This window comes from Amia ocellicauda, chromosome 12 (genome assembly GCF_036373705.1).
Source record: "Amia ocellicauda isolate fAmiCal2 chromosome 12, fAmiCal2.hap1, whole genome shotgun sequence".
In the NCBI taxonomy this organism is placed as follows: domain Eukaryota; kingdom Metazoa; phylum Chordata; class Actinopteri; order Amiiformes; family Amiidae; genus Amia; species Amia ocellicauda.
Genome location: NC_089861.1, coordinates 36,839,352 through 36,864,854, shown reverse-complemented (window position 1 = coordinate 36,864,854; position 25,503 = coordinate 36,839,352). Strand labels below are relative to the sequence as shown.

General features: G+C 40.6%; 1 protein-coding gene across 2 annotated transcripts in view; it reads right to left on the bottom strand.

Moving 5' to 3' along the window:
- Nucleotides 1-6,702: 6,702 nt before the first annotated feature.
- Nucleotides 6,703-25,503, bottom strand: part of xrcc1 (X-ray repair complementing defective repair in Chinese hamster cells 1) — a 145,868-nt gene continuing 127,067 nt past the window's right edge. For both annotated transcript variants that reach the window (XM_066719475.1, XM_066719476.1), the window contains exons 15-17: nucleotides 24,437-24,527; nucleotides 13,037-13,112; nucleotides 6,703-7,106 (exon numbers count right to left, since the gene is read on the bottom strand). In XM_066719475.1, coding sequence (XP_066575572.1) covers nucleotides 6,993-7,106; nucleotides 13,037-13,112; nucleotides 24,437-24,527 — 281 coding nt within the window. In that variant the 3' untranslated portion in view covers nucleotides 6,703-6,992. The remainder of the gene's footprint in view (nucleotides 7,107-13,036; nucleotides 13,113-24,436; nucleotides 24,528-25,503) is intronic.

Sequence of the window (25,503 nt, the reverse complement as noted above, 5' to 3'; positions counted from 1 at the left end):
ATTTGTACCTAAACTTAGCAAATTGAGGACCAAAAAACACTGGCCAAAATGGTTTAATAGAGGTATGCAAAAAAATATCAAGAGAAAGAAAATGTTGTATAGCGCATACAAAAGGGATGGTGACGAAACAAAATACATAGAATATGTTGAGCTGCAAAGAGATCTTAAGAAAGGGATCAGGAAAGCAAAGAGGGAAATAGAAAGAAACATAGCTCTTGGAGCTAAAACCAATGCAAAGAACTTTTTTCAATATTACAACAGCAAGCGGTCAATAAAGGAGGAGGTGAAACAGATAAAGGGCAAAAATGGAGGTATCTTGGAAAACTAACAAGATGTGGCAAATGTTCTAAATGAGTATTTGACAGAGGTTTTTACAAAAGAAAAAACAGATGACATACCACAGGTTGACAATCAGTCCAGTCAAACCCTAAGAGAGATCAGGATAAATGAGGAGGAGGTACAAAAGGGACTAGCAGAATTAAAAACAAACAAATCACCTGGGCCAGATGGGATATTTCCAACAGTAATTAAAGAAATGAGGGAAATTATTTATAGGCCGCTAACTCAATTATTCCAAATGACACTTAGAACAGGGGATGTGCCCACTGACTGGAAGACAGCAAATGTCATACCAATCCACAAGAAAGGGGACAAAACTGAGCCAGGAAATTACAGACCAATCAGTCTCACCTGCATCACTTGTAAAATGTTGGAAAAAATGATTAGACAGAAAATAGAGGAGCATCTTAATGAAAACCATATTCTTGGAGATAGTCAACATGGGTTTAGACGAGGCAGATCATGTCTTACTAATTTATTAGAATTTTTTGAACATGCAACTGCAGCTGTAGATCACGTGAAAGCATATGATATGATATACTTAGATTCTCAAAAAGCTTTTGATAAGGTTCCACACCAAAGACTGATAACAAAAATGTCCACTATAATTACTCTATTGGAGGTACAGATCTAGATGAAGTAACGCATGAGAAAGACCTAGGAGACTCCCTCCCCTCTCCACCCACTCCCTCTGTCAGCTTCTGCCGAAATCTCTGCTCTGTCTCCCCCTCCACCCTTGCTTCCACTGCCCTCACTCTCTTGCCTTCCACTGATTGTTTTTCAAATCTATCTGTCAACTGTGCTACCTCCTCTTTGTTCTCCTCCCTCACCTCCTCCCTTGACTCTCTCTGTCCTCTCACGTCTCGTCCTGCCTGTCCCTCCCCTCCTCAGCCTTGGCTCTCTGCTGTTCTCCGTGCAACCCGAACTAGTCTGCATGCCGCCGAACAAAAGTGGAAAAGGACCAAACTCCCAGCCGCCCTCGAACTCTACCGCTCCCTACTGTCCACATTCTCGTCCTCTCTCACCTCAGCCAAGAAGTCTTACTTCCAATCTCTCTTCGAATCCAGTATCAACCCGCTCCTGTTCTCTCTCTACACTCGCTCTCTGGGCCCCCTCATCGCGTCCCATGGCTTCTCCTACCACTTCTACGCTGATGATGCCCAGATCTTCCTGTCTTTTCCCTCTTCTGACCCTCACATCTCTTCCTGCTTGTCTGCCATTTCCGCCTGGATGCACTCGCACCACCTCAAACTCAACCTCTCCAAATAAGATCTCCTCTTTTTCCCCCACTCTTCCTCACCTTCTGCTGACCTCCCCATCTTGATCCCCTTGGAATCCACCACTCTCTCCTTCTTCTTCCGCTAAAAATCAAGGAGTCACCCTCGATCCTGCGCTCTCCTTCTCCCAGCACATCACCACACTGACGCGCACCTGCAGATTCTTCCTGAGCAACATATGCCGGATCCGTCCCTTCCTCACTGACTACTCAACTCAGCTACTCGTCCAGTCACTGGTCCTCTCCCGCCTGGACTACTGCAACTCCCTCCTGGCCGGCCTGCCTGCATCCACTACCCGCCCACTCCAGCTCATCCAGAACTCTGCGGCTCGTCTGGTATTCTCTCTGCCACGATTCGCACATGCTACTCCACTGCTCCGCTCCCTCCACTGGCTCCCGATAGCGGCACGCATTCAGTTCAAGACTTTGACCCTCACCTACCGCTGTCTTGACCACACTGCACCAAGCTACCTTCAGACACTCGTCTCTCCATACATCCCCACCAGACCACTGCGCTCCTCCAGTGCCAGAAGGCTAACTCTGCCTCCTCTCCACTCTTCTTCCCATCCCTGGCCCCTAAGTGGTGGAACGACCTGCCCACCGAAGTCAAAACAGCAGAGTCCTTGACCTCATTCCGGCGCTTACTCAAGACGCATCTCTTCCGACAGCACTTGTAATATTAGTCCTCTATCCCTACTAGATAGCACTTCAGCTTATTATGGGTCGAATGGCCTCCTCTCGTTTGTAAACTTTCTCATGTTCTTAAACCGTGTACCCCACAAACTTCATTCTCTGGTTTTCTCTTCAAGGCAGAGGCATACACACATGTGCAGAGTTTCATGTGTGTATTGCATTCCAGTGTGCAGGAAATGTGTAACTTGTCTGAAGCGCATACTTTTTTTTCATTGGCCCACAGCACCCATGTTTTTCACTGGGGCAACTCGCCTTTAACAACCTTGGTAGTACTCTGTAGTAGTGTCATGCATGCCATAAGATACATCTAAGGATCTTTAAGGATCCCTGTTTGCAAGGAACCTTGGTAAAAGGTTCTAATAAGAACCTTTAAGGGTTGCTCCAAGGTATCAACCCCGGGAACCCTAAAACATTCTTATTAGAACCTTAGAGTGTAAAACGTGTGTTCGTACAGAAAGGTTTTGGTTTTAAACTTTACCGTTTGCAAATCATTGCAATATTAGGTAATTATTTTAAGTTGGATAATGTACTGTATTTTATTAAATATGTGGACACAAAAATAAAATAAACAATACATACTAAACACATGAACACTAGTCAATCAAACACGTATATCCATTTAAATACAATTAAACCTAATCAAAATACATACAATTTGACAGTCTGTTAAAATGCCAAAAGCACCGTCTCTTAACCAAACAAACTAACAATCAATACAACAATACCAAGAACTTCAACCTTGGCATGTGTCATACAGATTATGCTAATTGTATTACGAGCAGTAAGTATTCAGCTGTCAGTGAGTGTTGCCGACTCGCTGTTATAATTCAAATATACAGATGTTTGGGTCAACACCACACTGTGCACTGTCCATAATACTATAATAAAATAAATAATAAAGATTTATAATAAAGTTTGACCTTTGCGCTGGGGGGGCTAAGACATATTTTAGGGTGGCTGTAGACCCCGCAAGCCCCCAAATCCCCCCCAATATATAGTGTTTAAAAATACTTAATTTTACTCTATGCAAAGCTGTGGTGTAGCCTTGCCTACTCTAACTATTAATATTACATTATTACATTACTTGTCATTTAGCAGATGCTCTTATCCAGGGCGACTTACATTTGTACCCATTTATACAGCTGGGCATTTCACTGGAGCAATCTAAGTGAAGTACCTTGCTCAAGGGTACAACAGCACTGCTCCACCCAGGATTTGAACCCACAACCTTCCAGTTATGAGTCCAGATTACATAGAGACACAAGAAGCACCCTTTCTAATAAACTGCAACATTATTAGCTGAAGCTGTTTTATGTGAGCCTGGAGTTTTATTGGTTAAAATAGATGTGACTGCTCCTATTGGCTAGAAAGACTGAAGTGGGTTTGGCACCAGTGCATGATTGACAGTTGGTCTGTCCTCACAGATCAAACGTACAGGCAAGCCAGTAGCGTTTTTTTTTTTTTGTCAAAGCCTGGGGAGCCACTGAGGAGGGGTTAAAGAGCCGCATGCAGCTCACGACCTGTGGGTTGCCGACCCGTGACCTAGAAGAATTGATGCTGTTTTGAAGGCAAATGGTGGTCACACCAAATATGGATTTGATGTAGATTTTTCTTTTGTTCGCTCACTTTGCATTTAGTTAATTGATCAATACAATCTATTTTCTATAATCTATATGAACATGTCTATTTTTGAAAGCATTCTTACTTTACAGCATTATTTCACACCTGCCTACATTTTTTTCACAGTGTGTGTGTATATATATATATATATATATATATATATATATATATATATATATATATATATATATATATATATATATATATAAATTGTGGTAAATTCCTGGCAGTACTGTTCACTTTCACCCAGTCCCAAACCTATACACAATAGGCCTTTGGGCCTATATACTACTTTGATGATTTTGCTCCTTTGGCCTTTAGATCTCTCTTGGCCTTGGTCTCTTTACCTCTACTTTTTCTGGTTTAGTTTTGCAGTTGTTCAATTGAAAGCTTTTGCTTTACCCATCATAGCCCTAATTGACCACACTCCTCTTCACATTATTCAATCTAAAGTAGAAATTAAGGGTGCCCCAGCCTTCTTGGTTACTATCCTTTTCTACCTGCCACTTCATATTTTTGTAGTTCATTCTGATCACTCCATCCTTTCAAGCTCATAATCAGATTTTGGTTGTATTGTCTTTGATAAGGTACACAACTGCATGGCTCAATATATGATTTGCTCACATTGGTTTCAAATAAAAGACAAGAGTATAGTTGTGTAGGGCTCAACCTGTGTTTTGAACAGAGGCTTCTACCATTTCTACTCCTTTTAAAAGGTTTCTGACCAACCTAGCTTTTCAATGTAGATTTTCATATTAACCAATCCATTTTGTTGTCAGTATTACGAACCACTACAATTTTGTAAATAAGAAACATGGAACTCACCTACCATGCAGAGTACCTGGAAACTGACTTTCTAGAGCTAGAATAAGCAGGAAATGTAGAAGCAGTCTGAAAATACAACACTGATTGTATAAGTCTGAAAAAAGGATACATTAATATAATACAATTAGAAAAAAGTTGCAATCACATTGTACACCACAGGAATATGTTTTTACATAGTTAACTGTCATTTCAGAGAGAAAAAAAAAATCAACAGGTGCTAATACATGACTGGTGTGGCTTCCGTGTCTCAAATGTGTAAAATATGATGCATCATTTATATCTTTTTTTTTTTTTGGTTAATGAGCAGTTAACTTCCAAAAACACATAAGGAAAGTTGGATCTTCGGGACTGCCCTGTAGTACAAATGGTGGGGAGGCAGGCAGGCAGGGAGTGTATACATGGTTATAGTATGCAGGCATCCCTAAGTAACTATCATCTGAAATGAAAAGAGGAAGAAAGAAAAGTAAATGTAAAAGAAACCTAAGGGATGCCTTCAGAAACAAAATCTGTTTACTTTTCTGGGTCAGTTTCTAAATTGTTCCTTTCTGCAATGGTTTCATATCAATTTTGCAAAAGTAACATGAATAAATCATATACCAGTATCATATACTCTTGGCACGAAATGCATACCAGACTTTTTGTATTGGAGATGTGTTCAGAAAATTATACTCTACTGTCTATGGATCTTGAAAGCATAAGAGGTTAATGACTGAATGACTCCATATCAGAAATGAGATTAGATTAAACATCCATGAAATAATGTGTTTTATCAGTTTTACATCACCCTTTAATTCAAGTCACTTCCCCAAATCTGAAGATAAAAACAAATACACAAAAGTTGAATTATATTATATCAACTCAATTACAGTAGAATACGGCATCTCAGACACTGAACTACTTTATTGTGAATGGGAACATACACTAGATACAGTTTAAAAGAGCATCCCTCATAATTTATGACGATTAGAACATTTGTTCTTTACCTTATTGTTATTATTGTTTTCAGTTATGGTTTTTATACAATTGTTTGACTGAGGAAAGTTCACAAGCCAAACTCACTGTTTGATTGCATCTCTTTTCTGAAGGTGCCCCAGTTTCAGTTTTTCAGCTGTACAATCTTGTCGCTTGTTTTTTTTTTTTTTATAGACTTCTCGGCAATTCTTCTCTTCTGCAAAACAAAGACTGCCTTCTGCTTGGCATATATCTCTTACCAATACCAATACCAATATTGAAAACCAATACATTTTAATTAAGTCTTTGTTCAATTTTAAACTAAATATTTTGTTTATTTTTAATATTTTTATTGCTTGTTTTTATGTACCTCATATTTTATCAATGGTCCAAAGCACAACGGTATTTTAAATGTGTTGTATTTGTATTTTACACATTTCAATGCTACCAAAGTTTTTTTATTTTTTTATTTTCTGGACCAGGTTTTGAAATACTTACAAACATGCAACTTGTAATAATGAACATTAAATGAAAAAAAAAAAAAACTAAAATAATCATTGATAAAGCAGAATTTTATATTACAGTCTGAAATACTACTAAAAGATAGGTGAAAATAAACAAAAAAGTCTAATAAACACTAAATTACAAATATCTATTAAATTTCCCAGGAGTGTGGAAAAAGACTAACAAAATAATTTCCAAAGCAGGTCCATATTGAAGTGGACAGTAACACAAATCAAAGGTTATTTTTGTCAGCAAGCATATGACAGGAAATCATCATGACCATAAAACCCAGAGGAGGTGGTCATTTAGCTAGAGAAAGAAACTGAGTTAGAATGTCCATGAAAGTTGTTGTTTTTTTTGGTAAATTTTATTTTACACCTCATCACCAAATAGATAACAGGAAAACAAACATATAAGAGAAAAACAAAAAAACAAAAAACTGCTTAAACAAATCATATACAAATGTATCTTCATTTCCAAGACTTAATATAAAAGATATTTTGTTGTATCATATAAGTTCATGTCATTAACATCATAAGAAAAGCCTGAGAGTGATGAGCCATCCCATGGCTCCTCATTTGTTTATTTGGGGAAAGAACATATGTACACATCAGGTGTAAAAAGGAAGGAATAATGTCTGTGCTTAAAAGGCTGAAGATCTTAATTAAGGAGTTAGTTGGAAAGTCCTGAGAGTTTGTGTGTTTTGTGTCCAGTCCCCTGTTGTACTTTGCTGGTGCTTGGTGTCCTGTTGGTCTGTGCCCATCTGTTGGAGCAGTCCAATGCACTATACTTGTGGCACAACCACAAAAGGCTGATGGGGAACCAGTTTCTGACGCTCGTTGCACACATAGATCCACCTCGGCTTCACAAAGGATAGGTTGCTGTTTTCCATCAGGGCCTATTTACAAAAACATAGACAAGACAAATATATTTTGGGGGGATTATACATGTATTTGTATTGTCAATTGTTACCCAACATCCCTGTGCTTAACAGCAGGAGGGAGGTAGAACAATGACACACAGACACACCTCGATGCACACCCTCTGAAATATGCACTGCCAAGCTGCTTCTTTTTATACTGCATCTCCACTAAAGAAAAAAGCAAAGCTATAGCATTGTAGGGATGACTGATGCAGCACTCACTAATAACACTACAGGGCTCACAAACAACTGGTCAGACACAGCAGTTACTGTTGTGTGGCATGACAAGGAAACCCTGGCTGACATGAACCAACCGTACTCATGCAGCATATTGGCAATTGTGTGTGCCTGGGAAATCTGTGGTAGAATATGACTTGTTTTGGATTGATGTACCAAGGCCTGCAGCCAAACTGACATTTAGAATGAATGATACAAATATTGCTTGCTATTGTTATTTACTTCACAAAATTGCACCAAAATCACCAGTGTGTGTGTGTGTGCGTGTGTATAGCACTATACATGGCACTATAATAACAAATGCCAAAACCTAATGGTTTATTGCCAAATGTGAGGTCCTTCTTTACAGTGTGTAACTCTAAACAGATAATTAATGAAAGTAACACCTTAACAACTGCATAACACCTTTTATTGTTTTATGTCTTTCCATTCCCAAAAGAGATTGCAGATACATTAGAAGCAAAACAAGAAAAACAGATCAAGATAAAAAAAGGCAGTGATACAAAATCTTCTGAGAAATTACTACACAATGTCTTGAGTTGAAATGCAAACAATCCAACTCCAAAACACAATGTCAACAATGAGTCGCCAGGAACACAGTTTCTTTTGAGAATATGCTTCCAAGACAGAAAAGGATGCTTCTAGTTAAAAAGATCCAAAGACCTCTAAAGACTTCCAATCAAAGACTTTATGCAACTGTCCTAAAAAGTATTTAAACATACTTTGATTAAAAATGTACTGTATAGTTTCCCTTGAGTTTGTAAAAATTACACATTGAACTCAATGTGCTTGTTAAGGGAAAATAGTAATAATAATCTTAAGTGACTCAATATGTTTTAGGCAACAGGTCCTCAATAAACTTAACGATTCAGCTGCTCAAAAGTATTCACCCCATTTGGACTTTTCCACATTGTGTTACAACATGAAATCAGAATAGATTTAATCGGGAGTTTTTCCACTGATCAACACAGAAAATGTCCATAATGTCAAAATGAAAAATATAATCTGCAAATCACCCCTTTCAGTCAATATTTGGTAGAGGAACCTTAGGCAGCAAATCGCCAAAAAATGCGCTTTGAAATCGTCTATTACAGCTGCATACATCAATGTAGATGTGCTTTTCAACACTACAGTGCCCTACACCCAGAAAAGATTTTCTATGGGATGAAGGTCTGGAGACTGGCTAGGCCACTCCAGGACCTTAATGTGCTTCTTCTTGAGCCACTCCTTTGTTGCCTTGTCTGTGTGTTTTGGGTCATTGTCATGCTGGAATACCCATCCACGACCCATTTTCAATGCCCTGGCTGAGGGAAGGAGGTTCTCACCCAAGATTTGATGGTACATGGCCCCGTCCATTATCCCTTTGATGCGGTGCAGTTGTCCTGTCCCCTTAGCAGAAAAACACCTTCAAAGCATAATGTTTCCACCTCCATATTTGACGGTGGGGATGGTGTTCTTGGCGTCATAGGCAGCATTCCTCCTCCTCCACACACGGCGAGTTGAGTTGATGCCAAAGAGCTCGATTTTGGTCTCATCCGACCACAACACTTTCACCCAGTTCTCCTCTGAATCATTCAGATGTTCACTGGCAAACTTCAGACGGGCCTGTACATGTGCTTTCTTGAGCAGGGGGACCTTGCGGGCACTGCAGGATTTCAGTCCTTCACGGCGTAGTGTGTTACCAATTGTTTTCTTGGTGACTATGGTCCCAGCTGCCTTGAGATCATTAACAAGATCCTCCCGTGTAGTTCTGGGCTGATTCCTCACCGTTCTAATGATCACTGAAACTCCACGAGGTGAAATCTTGCATGGAGCCCCAGACTGAGGGAGACTGACAGTTATTTTGTGTTTCTTCCATTTGTGAATAATCGCACCAACTGTTGTCACCTTCTCACCAAGCTGCTTGGCGATGGTCTTGTAGCCCATTCCAGCCTTGTGTAGGTCTACAATCTTGTTCCTGACACCCTTGGACAGCTCTTTGGTCTTGGCCATGGTGGAGAGTTTGGAATCTGATTGATTGATTGCTTCTGTGGACAGGTGTCTTTTATACAGGTAACGAGCTGAGATTAGGAGCACTCCCTTTAAGAGAGTGCTCCTAATCTCAGCTCGTTACCTGTATAAAAGACACCTGGTAGCCAGAAATCTTGCTGATTGATAGGGGATCAAATACTTATTTCCCTCATTAACATGCAAATCAATTTATAACTTTTTTGAAATGCGTTTTTCTGGATTTTTTGTTATTTTTGTTATTCTGTCTCTCACTGTTAAAATACACCTACCATTAAAATTATAGACTGATCATTTTTTTGTCAGTGGGCAAACGTACAAAATCAGCAGGGGATCAAATACTTTTTTCCCCTCACTGTATTAGTGTCTGCATATAAACAAATGACGTTATTATGATTAATAATAATGAAATACATTAAAAGTATATTTGAAATAGGCTATATTGTATCCATTATTATTATTCTAATTATATCATTGTTTGCTGTGCATGATAATTAAGCACTATAATTAATTTGAGCAAGGGTGTGTGAGCTAATAATCAGGCTAATTTCTCTCAGTTAAGGAGTCTGTCTTAAAGTGTCCAGGGATTACAACAGCACCCCACTGCATATTAAACAGATACAATAAAATGTGTATATATTATCCTGCTCTCCTGTATCTGATGTTGGGGACTGTGGGGGTGAATTGTCGTGTACATCAACTCTTTGACATGAAACACTTGAACCAGTATCATCGCTTTCACTGTCATCTGCCATTGAAATCCAGTGGTTTCAGTGAATGTCCTGGTATGACGTCACAAACGAATGCTCTTCCAGGTAAAGGAAAAATATATTTTTTAAATGGTCAAATTTTTTTTTGCCATCTTATAAACATCGGATGTGAATGAAACTTTCAGGACGTATAGGTATACCCTTTAATGTAAAATGTAAAAACAAACATGATGATACCCCACCTTTAAGAATCATGAAAGGGGTGTGAAATTGACGACTTAGACTTAAACATTGAAGACTGAGTCCATGAAATAAACATATTATTTTTATTTAAATAAGACCAGGGCTTAATTTGCGACTGTCCGTGCTCTGGCACCTCAAACCACAGCTCTGGCACCTCCTCGTGACATAAAAAGAATGGAACATGCACATTTATAATTTCTTTTAATCACGGTCACTGTTTTATCTCATTGACTCTATGATATACAGGGACAGACTCCTTAACTGAGAGAAATTAACCTGATAATTACTCGTACATCTTAAATTAATAATCGTGCTTAATTATCATGCACGGCAAACAATGGTATAATGAGAATAATAATAATGGATACAATAATACTTTTCATGTATTTCATTATTATTAATCATAATAATGTTTCCTTTGATCATATGCAGACAATAATACATTAAAGTTGTTTACTTTCTGTTTGTTAATACTGTATTAAATTGCCATAACGTGCGATTACTCTCCCAGTCAGTAACATTGTTCAGCTGTTCGGAGGCAGGATGTTTAACTAATCATCAGAATGACTTGTTTGTTGCACAGTCATTCATCAACCAGATTAAATTTAGCAAAGGTGTAGGCATAATTAACACGTTTATTTTTTTTAAATTTAGCAGCTAATTTTAAATCCCATTCTGTCTCAGCATGTCCCGGGATTGTGGGGCTAGATGGCAACCCTGAAGAGCAGCACACCACAGAAGTGAATTTCCTAGTTTGGGAATTGTGTATAAAATAGCTAGGCTCCTGTTTCTTCACTGTAAGTGTAAGATTTTTAGGGCCTTAACCACTTCAACTCCAGGTAAAAAAACCGAAAACCCTTCCCAGGTACCAGATTTCAAAATGAATAAAAATAATGTTTTAACACATGTAGAATCGTAAAATGTATGGAGGTAATGTTAAGACTGTACAATACAGTAGTCAGGACTCATCTGGAATACTGACTACAGTTCTGGGCACCACACTTCAATAAATAAAACACTGCTCTAGAGGCAGTTCAAAGGCAAGCAACCAGGCTTATTCCAGGTTTGAAGGGAATGTCATACTTGGAGAGATTGAGGGAACTGAACCTTTTCACCCTGGAACAAAGACTACGTAGGGACTTGATTCAAGTCTTCAAAATCATGAAAGGCATTGACCACTGTGGAGGAAAATAGAATTCATTTTGTGCTTCTGTGCTTTGTGTGCTGTGACCCTGGAAGTTTCTGGCAAGTAACTATTAATTTGTCTGCATTCTTTCCAATGAATTATGAGAACTACGTTATGTTATTTTCTAACTTCTCAGTTACTCCTTTTTAGTTTTTCAGCAACTTACATTCTCTACTTGTTTCTTATTAAAGTTTAATTGTTTAAAACCTATCTTTGTTATCGACAAATTACCTTCTAGATGTAGCTGGCAATTTAGAGGATAATTATTATTCATGAGTAATAACTATAATAATATTGAGATGGGTAGGCTTATTTTAGAATGCCAGTGAAATTACTATCATAGTTATTTAGATGACCAATCAGACACTGCTGGTAGAATGTCAAACCCCTTGAAGGTATGTCCCAAAATAGGAATAAAAGCTATGTACTTCCTTGAACTCTTTGAAGAAACAGCATTATACTTGTTAACTTTCTGTAGCAGCGTTCTGCTGTTTTTTCCCGTGCACATAATAAAATCTGATTAGAATTGATGACTCCAAATCTTATTTCCATAACACCACATAAAACCAGAGGAGATTTTCCAGATCTGCCAGGACACACTTATAACCCTATTTATATATTATATATTATTTAAGTGTTAAGTGTTATGACCTTGAGAAATTTTTCAAAATGCAAGAAAATGCAATTTATTCATGCCTGAACAAAAAGTGTAACATTTAATCCCTGGACCCTTATTATAGTGCAAATAAATAAAATAGGTAAAATAAAAAAATAGCACTTATTGTTCAATCCATGGTGTCAAAATGCTTGCTTTTCTAAGAAAAGTTTGCTAAAACATAACTTATAACAATAAATAACATTGAAAACAATAAATAATAACATGTATATTATTTTTCAAAGTATTTGCATGCTTGTTTTTTGTTAAATGAATGTATATACAAAATTAACTTTGCAGAAATAAAACAATGATATGAAAATACGTTTTAACCCTAACAGCGTAACATAGTAAAAATATAAAACTAACACTATAACAAGGTAAAACAGTAAACATAAAACTTTGAAGAAATAATACCAACTAAACACCAATTAACCAATAAAAAATAAACCTGTTTGTTTTAAAAGCTTTTTGAATGGTTAATTCTCACAACAAACATTGCTATTGGTTAAAACAGTTCGTTGCTATGGGTGGAAGTTTGGGCCGAAAATCGGTCCTATAGTCCTCTAGCAACACCGCTGGGCAGGACGATTTTTGGTCCTGTAGTCCTCTGGGGGTTAAAACATTCTGAACATATGTGAATTTTATGAAATAATTAATGAACTTATGATTAACACATTTATACAATAACTAGATTTACTGAGAAGAGATTAAGTTGGACTGAAAATCACAAGACACTACAGCCCTCAAGGAACTGAGTATGAGAGGCCTGCACTGATGCAGTCCTATGAATGTGTTTAGATAAATGTGTGCCTCACAAATTAAAAGGCAGCATCTACTGTTAAGAAGGGAGAAAATTCACACTTACAGCTTCAAAACGGTCATCCCAGTCCTGGGCTGTAATGACAAACTGGACTTTTTCACCCATGTAGTCCTCGATGACCCTGGTGACAAAGAAAGCAAGAGAATTAAAAAACACTGCTCCAAACACTTTTATTGCACCCTCTCCCTCTACAGCAATATAACGAATAGTATATATAAACTGGCTTGGACAAGACACCTTTGAAACAATCTTGTTCTCCTATATCTGGGATCTTAAACGAGAGGTTGCGTATGCAACCCGTGTTATCTGAAAAAGGAAGCACTGCCCAAGGGGGAGGGGTTTCTGTGCACTTCCGTAGGAACCCGATCGAAACGTCACTCTATCAAAGCTGCCATTGGCCCCTGCGCACGTCACTCAGAACAGGTCCCTTCCAATTCCTGTTCCATAAAACGTGACGTCAGCGCAGGTTCGTCCTCTTTTGCCGGGAGCTAGGACTCCCGCGTGACCTTGCAACCCTTGGGCAGTGCTTCCTTTTTCAGATAACCGGGGTTGTATACGAAACCTATCGTTATCTGTCAAGTCAGAAGCACTGCCCAAGGGGGAGGGGTTACTGTATAACCATACTGTCGCAAGGGAATAGGCAGCGAGCTGATAAGTGAGCCTGCCCCGAGGGGCCTAGGGGCCTTGGCCTTGACAAAAGCCACAGAGGTCCCTTGGGTCCAAACTGGGCTGTCCAGGAGCGAAGACCACAGTCACATTCTACTGGGGACTGTCTGCAATCAGCAAATATAAAGTGGGGCTACAGAGGTCAACTCTTATGCCCTCCGCTTACAATAGCAAAGACCGGCTGCTCCACTAGTGCATCTAGGAGCGACGCCGTCTAACTACTTGCACAATATATGGTGCGGGCCATCAAGCAACTTGTGCGCCTTCCACGCATTAATGTGGCAGTGAACCCCTGATCCTGCAGGAGCGGGGCCACAGACCCACAGAATAACACACAGCTGGCTAGTCACTGAGTAGCCACAGCTGGACATAACAGTATACATAGCGTGGCAGCAGGAACATTCATGCTGCCTCCGCGCAGCACAGGAAAAACATGTTCACTGAACGGTACAGAGCATCCAGCACCACTGTGCTGTCATAACAACTAAACACATCGCGGGGTGCAGGAAGCAAATCATGCACCACCACGTAACACGGGAGAAGTTGTCACCTATTAGCGCAGCTAATGCAGGACAACAGCAGGCTCTACCATGACCATCAAACCATAACATTGCGGTGTGCAGGAAACCATTCATGCACTGTTCACATAATATGGGAGCACTGGCCGCTTGCTCTACAAGCCCAGCTAGGAGCGATGCCACACCAGCTCTACAATGTTGTACAAATGAACAAAAATATATATCGCATGGAAGCAGGAACATTCATGCCACATGCGCACAGCACAGAAGCATCCAACTCAACTGAATAGTACAAAGTAGAAGAGCTCCACTGTGCTGACAAGTAGATTTCGTACAAACAAACTATATAAACCACGGAGCGCAGGAACAAACTCATGCATCACCTGTGGAACACAGGAGCAGTTGATGCCTGCTGGTTAGACCGGTTAACGCAGGCAACATTAGCTCTACTGTGTTGACAAATTAACTATATACACAGCAGAACACGAGAGCCTGCTCACATGCTACCGCTGAGGGCAGCAGCAGACTCTTGCTCTATGGCACACAGCCAGAGCGGGCCACAGACCTGCTGACCAAGGAACTATGTACACAGCGAGGCAGTGCAATTCGAGCGCCATCAGCTGGGAACAGCAGCAGTGAGCTCCATGCTGCACAGGTCAGGCGGTCAGTCCTGCTGTTAAACACATTTTATATATAAGGCAACGTGTCTGTAGGCCACATGACAGACCCTGGGAAAACATCGACAAGGCTGTCAGTAAATCCAGTAGTAGCTCGCATGGGTGCTCGACTGGAAGGCATAGTCCGGTGGAAGGGAAGACACGGTTCACTAGCTCCCTCAGGATGTACTTAACAGGGGCAGACTGGGAGAGGAAAAGGCAGGAGCCAGAGCCTGTAGGCTACTGGGGCTCGACTGCAGCCAACACCGGGTTCCCAATGGAAGGGATCGGTCCTGTCACGTCCAACCTGTAGAACCGGACAAATATAAGCAGTGAGGCCCAAGCTGCAGCCGCACAAATGTCTGCCAAAGGGGCACCTTGAAAAAGGGTCCAAGATGTGGCAACGCCTCGAGTCGAGTGGGCCACCAGGTGTTCAGGCACATGTGTCCCGGTGGACTCGTAGGCCATGGTAATGGTGTCCACAATCCAATGCGAGAGGCGCTGCTTTGAAAGCGCATGGTCCTGTGTCCACGCTCCATAAGACACAAACAGTTGGTCTGAGCGCCGAATGTCCTTAGTGCCTTCTAAATAGCATCTGAGGGCCCGTACAGGGCAGAGCAGGTGAAGCCGACTCTCGTGCTCTGAAGCGAAGGGAGGAGGATGAAAAATCATCAACTCAATAGGCCTGTTGACATGGAATGGAGACTGCACTTTCGGGAGGAATGCAGGGTTAGGCTGTAGTGTGACCCTGGAGCCATCTCCCACAAAACAGACACACGACAGGTATACGGACAGGGCGTGTAACTCGCTCACAGGTTTTGCAGAGGTGATTGCCAGCAAAAACGGTCTTAAGTGACACCAGCTTCAGTTCAGCTGAGTTCAGTGGATCAAATGGGGCTTGGGAAAGTGCGTCCAGCACTACATCAAGACGCCATGCGGGCAGTGAAGGTGAGGATGCATCTGTAAAGACTCGAACCACTGCTGCAGTGTCCTCAATCGGAGTAGGTTGAGGGGGAGGGTCTGTGATGCTACCGCTAGGAGGCCCAGCAGCCTCTGGCAAGGGGACACCCTGACGTGAGCTCTCAGTCAGAAGAGGGAGAGACACGCGTGTATAGAGCTCCAGAGCATAATTGAAGACATGGAGCCCCTGGCAACGCAAGGGGCCGAACACAATGTCCATGCACTTGGAAAAAGTGTGTGGGGATAGTGAGAGGCCGAAGGGGGGAACTCGCAAACTCGAACACTCGGCCCTCTTAGGTGAAGCGGAGGAACTTCCTGTGCACCTGTGCAATAGGGATGTGAAAGTAAGCAACTTTCAGATCCACTGAAATGAACAAGTCGCCGGGCCCGACGGCCCGGGACATGGTTCGCAGGTTGAGCGTGCTGAAGCGCAACACCCTGAGGAGGCGGTTCAGGCGTCTCCAATCCAAGATGGGGTGGAAACTGCCACTTTCCGTGGAAACTAGGAAGTGTGGGGATGAGAATCCCCCGTGTTGGTGAAATGGTGAAATGTTCACGACGAATTGTTGTAGACCTGATTAATCGGAAATCGGCTTTTCCCACCATTATCGGTATTGGTTTTGAAAATCCACTGTCGGTTGACCTCTAGTAGATTGTATAAATTAGCTACCATAGATAGTCTAATACATTTTGTATTTCACTGTTATGACTGTAAAACATTGCCACAAGGACACTAATGTTAAGGCATTTTCGTTGCAGATCACATTGCTAAACTATTAGGCTATTGAATGAAAATTAAGTTAATAGAAATTGAAAAAGAAAAACATATTGGTCGGTCAGCTGTAATTGCAAAATATTCCTTCATAAACAAATAGTCACAAGCTTTATAGTTAAATTTGAAATTGTCACAATAAAAAGTTGTGACAATATCGGGAAACAATAATGAGAGTCTGACAAGAGATGCTTGAGAGTTAACGTCTGCTAATCGCTTCTGTTATTATGCCATTTCCATACATCTTCTAATAAGAAGTATTTTACATAGACTAATATTTTTTTTAACAAAGTTGTTGATTTATGGGGGGAATGATTTGTGACAAGGACATGCGTTTTTAGCTGCATAGTTGAAATTCTGCTGAAAAGAACCATGTTTACATTGCGTCTTTGCTGGCGTTTGCAAAAATGAAGAACATAGGCATGGTATTGACCAATGGAAAGAACATTACTGTGGTCTGTCATCAACCCTAGAGATATAGAGTTATATATTTGTATCCAATCACAGACATATCATTAGCAGTCTGATAAACGCTTAACACCAGCCAGCCTGTCGCCAGCCCTATACCAAATACAAAATAATTAGCATATGTGATCAAACAATGACTGATCAAGGCATTGATCCAAAGACATGGGTTTTCTATGTGATCAAGATTGATTTCCAGATAAAAGTTAGAAACTTGCTGAGCCAATCAGAAGACAGGCAGATGGGAGCTATGTCAGGTGCAATTCTTGAATTGTGTATATTTTGTGACATCTGCTAATAAAATAAATAATGATAATAATATGAAAATATAATGTGTAGAAATTCATGTGTTTCAGCACTCAACAAGATTATAATTCTTTCACCATTATTTTATTCCAACATAACACCCATATTGACAGCAAATGACATACCCAATCAACAAGAAAGGGGACAAAACTGAGCCAGGAAATTACAGACCAATCAGTCTCACCTGCATCACCTGTAAAATGTTGGAAAAAATTATTTGACAGAAAATAGAGGAGCATCTTAATGAAAAACATATTCTTGGAGATAGTCAACATGGGTTTAGACGAGGCAGATCATGTCTTACTAATTTATTAAAAAATGTTGAACATGCAACTGCAGCTGTAGATCATGTGAAAGCATATGATATGATATACTTAGATTTTCAAAAAGCTTCTGATAAGGTTCCACAACAAAGACTGATCCTCAAATTGGAAGCTGTAGGCATTCAGGGTAATGTAAGTAGATGGATTATGAACTGGTTGATGTATAGGAGGCAGAGGGTGTCGATTAGAGGAGTTGCTTCTAACTGGAGTGAGGTTGTTAGTGGAGTTCCACAGGGATCAGTACTAGGGCCTTTGCTTTTTGTAATCTATATTAATGATCTGGACTCTGGGATAGTTAGCAAACTTGTCAAATTTGCAGATGAAACATAAATAGGTGGCTCAGCAGATACAATCTTGGCTATTCAGAGGGACTTGGATAATATTCAGTTGTGGGCCGACACCTGGCAGATGAAATTCAATGTGGACAAGTACAAGGTAATACATGCAGGTAACAAAAATTTCCACTATAATTACACTATGGGAGGTATAGATCTAGATCTAGATGAAGTAACGCATGAGAAAGACCTAGGAGTCTATGTGGACTCCTCACTTTCTCCATCCAAACAATGTGGGGAAGCAATAAAAAAGGCAAACAGAATGTCAGGGTATATTGTCAAAAGTGTAGAATTTAAAACAAGGGATGTTAAGACTGTACAATGCACTAGTTAGAGCTCATCTGGATACTGTGTACAGTTCTGGGCACAATTCAAGAAAGATATCACTGCTCTAGAGGCAGTTCAGAGGAGAGCAACCAGACTTATTCCAGGTCTGAAGGGAATGTCCTACTTGAACTGAGGGAACGGAACCTTTTCACCCTGGAACAGAGGAGACTACGTGGGGACTTGATTCAAGTCTTAAAAATCATGAAGGGCATCGACCACATCAAACCAGAGGAGCTTTTCCAGATCATCAGGGACACACGCACCCGGGGACACAAATGGTAATTGGGCTTCAAGGCATTCAAAACAGAAAACAGGAGACACTTCGTCACACAGAGAGTAGTCACAATCTGGAACAAACTCCCCAGCGATGTGGTAGAAGCTGAAAGTTTGGGAACATTTAAAAATAGTCTGGATAGGATCCTTGGATCACTTAGATATTAATGGACACCAAACGAGCACGATGGGTTGAATGGCCTCCTCTCGTTTGTAAACTTTCTTATGTTCTTATATTGTTGGCTATATTACATTCAATATGGCCTACCGCAAAAACAGATAGCTGCAACCTTGCTGTAAATTAGCAGAAAGGTTGCAAAGAAGATTCTGGTTTATATATTCTGGTCCTGGACCCGTTTACATAAGGAAACAAAGTGCCAGCATTAATCCTTAATTGCTCATAAATAATTATATTTATTATATTGATATCAGCAAATCAATTTGTAATTGTACATTTTTGTTGACTTTTTTTTGATAGCCATATAATTAATACATAAAGCAGCACATATTTAAGAAACATAAGAGAGTTTACAAACGAGAGGAGTCCATTCGACCCATTGTGCTCACTTGGTGCCCATTAATAACTTCGTGATCCAAGGATCCCATCCATTCCGAAGGGCTACGCTTACAAAGGGCAGGGAATCTAGCTGTGGGACCCCAGCGAGGAGAAGACTGCGAGGAGACGCTGTACAGCAACACCAGGCAGCCATGACTATCTCTCTGATTCCTGTTCTGCTCTCTGATTCCTCTTGGTTTGCACCTGCATGCCATTGCCTCCCTAATCCTTCTAACCTCATCTCCCTGCCTCTCCCCTCCTCCTCACTCCCCTCCATTCCCCTCTCTGGAGGTTTGTGGAACTGCCACTCAGCTTCCAACAAGGCCGACTTCATCTCCGGTTTAGAATCCCAACACTCTCTGGACTTTCTCGCTCTCACTGAGACATGGATTTCCTCTGAGAACTCAACCACCCCTGCCGCCCTATCCTCTCTGTTTGTCCTGTCCCAATCCCCTCATCTTACCAGGCGGGGAGGATGAACAGGGCTCCTGCTTTCACCTTCTCTCTTCTTCTCTGTCCTCCCCTTCTCTCCTCTATCACGACTAACAGTGTAGAACTCACTTCTCTGTTGGATTTCTTCCCCTCCTCCACTCTTAACTTCTCTCTCTCCCCGTCTCCCCCAACTAACAAGGCAGGCCGCCAGCTAGATCTCATCTTCTCTAGAAACTGCTCCCCTTCATCGCTCTTTGTGACACCCCTGGACATCTCAGACCACCACTTCATCTCTTTCTCCCTTTCTCTCCCCTCCTTCCTCTCTGCTGATGATTTTGCCTCCTTCTTCTCCTCCAAGATCATAGACATCCACAACCTCTTCAACAGTCCCGCACAGCTCACTCCACTGAGAGTCACTGACTCCCTCAGCTGTGCTCGGGTGGCCTCCCTCTCCTCAGTGCTCATCCTCCCCGATCTCTCTGCAGCATTTGACACTGTTCACTCCATCCTCCTCTCCTGCCTCGCTGACCTTGGTATCTCTGGGACTGCTCTCACCTGGTTCTCCTCCTACCTCAATGACCGGACCTAAGAAGTGACATGGCGAGGTTCCTCATCCACCCCCCAAACTCTCCTCACAGGTGTACCCCAAGACTCCATCCTGGGGCCCCTCCTGTTCTCTCTCTATGTGTTCCATAATAAGAAGGAGCCTAACTGCAATTTGTAAGGCGTTATGAGCCAGTTTTCAGTTTAACCTTAAGAAGAGGTCAAAGGTCATAATGGAGGACATTTTTGATCAGACCACATATGAGTTCCTATCCGAGTTCTACAGCAATCATTAGCCAATCTACATTCTTTAGGGCAATATAAGCAGTTTTAGGCACTGATTGACCACTAAGGGGAGGTCAAAAGTCAAAATGAAGGTGCTTGGACTATTTTAGAAGCAAACATATGATGTTCATTACAAATCTGAAGTCAGATATCAGTTTTGAGCCTTGTGTCTAGGAGAAAATACGAGTTTTTAATTACTCATAGTGAACTTGACCTTGAAGGAAAGGTCAAAGGTCAACTTCAGGGGCATATCTTGAAAGCCCATATATGGTTTCCTATACGTGTTCCATACAGACCAAAGGCCTATTTCCTCTCTGTGAGGTGTTATAGAGGTAAAAGAAAAATAATCTTGCATTTTACCTGAAATGAGAGGTCAAAGGTCAACAGTTTTGAAATTTTCAAATAGAACACTTATGCTGGGGTCACACTACACGATTTCTACAATCAAACCCGATTTTGTGAACAGTGGGCAGCTCGCACTACCCAATCGCTTAAGTACAGGGGAACACACACTACACGACTGATCTGACATCCTTGTCGTGGCGATCTGCTTCATAGCCTCCAAATCTCGCAGAAACACGCGTGATCCACACAGGGAAAAGGTCAACAAACACGGACGTGCACATGTACAGGTCACATCTGTGTAGTGCAGATCTGTGCTGCTCCACCAATGGGATCAGTGGATTTCTGCAGATCTGTGCAAAACTGCGGAAACAATGTGACCACAAGCTGCTGCTGCTGTTTGTGTTCGTCTGTGCGGACAAACACAAAAAGCGTATAGTATTTTAAAATAACATGCCCCGAAACAACCATTGGTATTTGAAGTATTATAATAAATACGCATGAAAATCTTATTCTCCTGTCATGTTTATTCTTGCTGTTTCTTTTCTCTTCTTCAGCAGCTCAGCTCTCATTGGCTGCTGATCACATCACTCTCCAGGATCGGCGCTGATCGAGTCGTAAATATTAAACATGTTTAATAAAATCGTAGGGGCTACGACGAGCTTACGATCAGATTGGAGAGCAAGCGATCGCATCGCAGCCCGTCTCTCACTACACGGCCATCGGCAGCGGGCATGCGCCCCGACCAGCTGCTTGTCGTTATGATCTGTCGTGAGGGCCAAATCGGGCTCAAAATCGTGTAGTGTGACCCCGGCATTAAGGTTCCTATATATGTCCAATACTAAATATGAGTCTATCTTCAATCTGAAAGCAGTTATTAGGCAAAATAATGGAAAGTTCAAAGGTCAAACGTTTTTTTTTTTTCTTTTTCAAAAGAACACAATTTGGCCCCTATGACATGATTCATGACACTGATGTCATCCAATCAGTACCAAAAGTAATAACAAACATTTTCAGATATAGTGCAAAAAGTGTACACAGTATCATTTAGATTGCTGAAGAACTGTAGGAGGAGATGCATTTATTTTAAGTGGTTGGAAATTAGAATAATAAGAAGCGGGAAAAATAATAAAGAAACCAAGAAAGAACAAGATACGCGTTTTCCAACACAGATAATAATACATTCTGTTTTTGAATGTTCCCAAATTGTTGGTTTCAATTTTAACTGTCTCTCCCTCTTATTTGCAGGCTTCTACGGCATTTAACTTCTACAGTTGTTTGAAAAGCTGTTGGGGGTGAAGTGATCCCTACAAATCACAGAATAATCTGTCGAATCCTTTCTTTTTCTTTGAGGAAATTTAACCCAAAGTTGCCTTATTATGGGCTTTTTTCTGTTAGATTTCTACAGTCACTGCCCCTACCCGGCAGGATATATGCTACTACTGCGAGAGTCACCACAATGTTGTTATTTTGATTTTGCTTTTAGATTTTGTTTTAGCCATTTTTAGACTATATTAATTAACCACCTCCACTACCGCTCGCTGAAAAATCTGCTCATCAAAAATGATGAGCTTTTTTTTGCCGACTGTTGGCAGGCCACTTTGCTGTTGCTGTTGTGTCCTACAGCATAGAGAATATAGGTAGTGGGTGGCCTCATACCACTAAACACTCGCCGACAACTGGTTAGTTGGTTCTCTCTCTAAGATCTCCTCAGATCTCCTCAGCTCCTCAGGCCACATTCTGTCGCCTCACAGTCTGTGTAGTGTGTCTATCTCCACAGCCCAGCGTCAGGCACTCTATCAGCTCTATCAGCTCTACCATCCGCAGCTGCAGCCCCTCCCCGACACCCCCTGGAGGGAGCACCCGGCCTGGAGGAGCCTGAACATGCCCCCGCTCCCCAAGCGCTCTGCAGACCTGCAGTGGAGGCTTCTGCATGGCGTCGTCGCAACAAACTCTTTTGCACACACACTGGACCCCCGAGTGAGCGACACCTGCCCCCACTGCGGGGAGAGACAGACGCTTTTTCAGTTTCTGTCACTGCCCTAGATTAGAGCCGCTGTTCACTGCACTGGGGCTATTCAAGCAGCTGGGCCTCCATTTCTCTCGCACTTTGTTTATTTTGGGAGTGCAGTACAGGCAGCGCCACAGACATGTTTGTCAGTTAGCAAACATTATAGTGGGGCAGGCTAAGCTGGCTATCCTGAGCATTAGGAGAAGTCTGACTGAGCGCGTGCAGCAGCAGTGTGCGCTCTCCTTCTTCAGGTCTCTCGTGCGCTCCAGAGTGCGACTAGTTTACAATTTCTACAACCTGACGGGAGACCTGGATGCCTTTCTGCGGATGTTGGGGGTCGGGGCAGCCCTCTGTGCCATTGACTTTGGACACTCCAACAAACTGGTTTTATTCATTTGAATCTTTTATTGGTAGCACGTGTGTAGTGTTTTTTTATTGAGGGTTTTTAGAATAGGATGGGTTTTTATGTCGGGTGTTTCTAGTTTGTTTTTAATGTATTGTTAGTTTTCTTTTGTAAAATAAAGGTGTTAAATAAAAATCTCTCTAAGATCTTTACAATTAAATTTAATTTAATTTCCTGTGTTACTGATGGGTACTGATTTCTCTGCTACATAAAGCAATGTTGTGTTCTATTTTCTTGTCAAATAACTGAAATCGTACATTCTGTAAACTTCCTGTCAACATGACATTCTAAAGGGTTTTGTGTCGAGAACTTTATCTAAAGTGTGATAACATCTTAGAAATAAAGCTGTGATTACTGATCAGTATAATATGTTTTTTAAGTTATGTAATTGTCTGCAGGACAGTGCCGCTGGGCTCCGCGACAAAGCAAGATGGATGGATGACAGGTTGGCTGAGAATTGTGTTGGCAGTTTTAAGCGACAAGGCTTCAAATCATTGCTGTACCTGAAGTAAAAATATGAATTTGGCTCCTATCTCTAATACTATATTCTCCAGCAGAAGTCTTATTACAGTTTATATTACATAATGTTTTATTTTACCCAAACATTTTGGAATTAGAAATTCGAGTACATACATCTTCTTTAATATTAAACACTCCCAATGTGGAACTGTTATTTAACAATAAATCAATTCAGCTCATTCCAACACTGTGGGGTAAAATAAGTGAAAGAGTAAGTTCAGTTGTAGAACTGTAGCACCCTTACCATATGTTTTCATTATTATTCTGTTACACAATAATGCTGTGTGCACATTTCAAAGTCATATATCCAATTATTTTGTAATCTTATTCATTTAGTTTAAATTAAGTATTCTAATTAGTGATTTTTTTTTTCTGTGGAATCAAATATACAGCTCTGGAAATAATTAAGAGACCACTACAAGTTCAGAAATCAATGTTAAGTGGTCTCTAAATTTTTTCAAGAGCTGTATATAGGTCATTTTAATAATTATATTTTTCAATGTTGACAACATCCCTTTAAGTCTACAAATTTGTGGTAACTAAATGTCTTAATTTTCAGTGTTCAATTCATTACAATATTGCCATAACATTATTTGGTTAGCTGGAGAGACAAGAAACTAGAGGCAAGAACCATGAGCTTGGTGGAAAGACAGGAAAGGAAAGTCTCTGGAAGCTTATGTATGATGGACAATACACCCCTGCTAAAAAGTCTGTCACATGGATGATATATATTACTGTTTAAGAGTCACTCACCCATTGAAGGCAGTAATGTAACGATTTAAGAGGCGCCTTTCCTTTTTCGGAAACTCCCCATACAAAAAGAAGTTTTTTCCAGTCAGGAAATCTAAAACATAGAAGGGAAAACATTTAAATAAATAACAATAATACAGGTATTAACAGACATCACAACACTGAGATAATGTATAGAGAGGCAGTTTAATTTTTCAGGACTTAAACTGAAGGGTTTATCAGGCATATTCCGCACACACACTATGTAGGAAACAACAGAATGTGTGTACCAAAAGATATCTTTTAAAGCCTTGTCAAAATCCAAAAACATAAATATAAGTCAAAGTTACAAAAAGAGTTTAAAGTGGAGATGTCAAATGCATAAACCAAGATAGAAAAACAAACAATTGGGATTACTTATACAATTGTGACGATTTACTTTGGGGATATCAAAACAAACAAAAAGGTGTATTAAATCATTATATAATCAAACTACAATTTGTCTATACCAAACCATCTTTATAATATCACAATAATACTCTCACATTAGTACATCAATGCAGTCTGTTGATGACCATGCAACTTGTCTTCTTGATACAAAAGCAATGTACTGACGTAGGCTACGGATTAGTACTGACGCCCCTCAAAGAGTCATGTGCCCACTATTATTTGTCTGTGTGGAAATTTAGTTTCTGTATGCATAGGAGTTTTCTGGTTTTACAGTGCTGCACAAGTCTAAAATTGAACGATTTAATACAAGTGTAATTTTGGCTGTTGAGTTTGAATTACTTTGCTTTATTATGTAGCCAATACATGTGGTATAGCACATTAAAATCATAAACAAGGTTCATGTTTGAACAAGGTTAGAGCTCAATTAACACTGGGGCATTGTTATTGGTGCTCTGAATTACTTTTGGAATTCTGGTAACAGGATATGGATTGTAGCTCAGTAATATGTAGTCTGCACCTGACTAATGGCAAGAATATGAGCATGAACTGGCTCAACAACTGGATTTAACAAAGACTGTACATGCTTTTGCAGGGAGAAAAGTCAGGCGGGTCAACTTTCATTAGTGGTAAGAACAAACTTT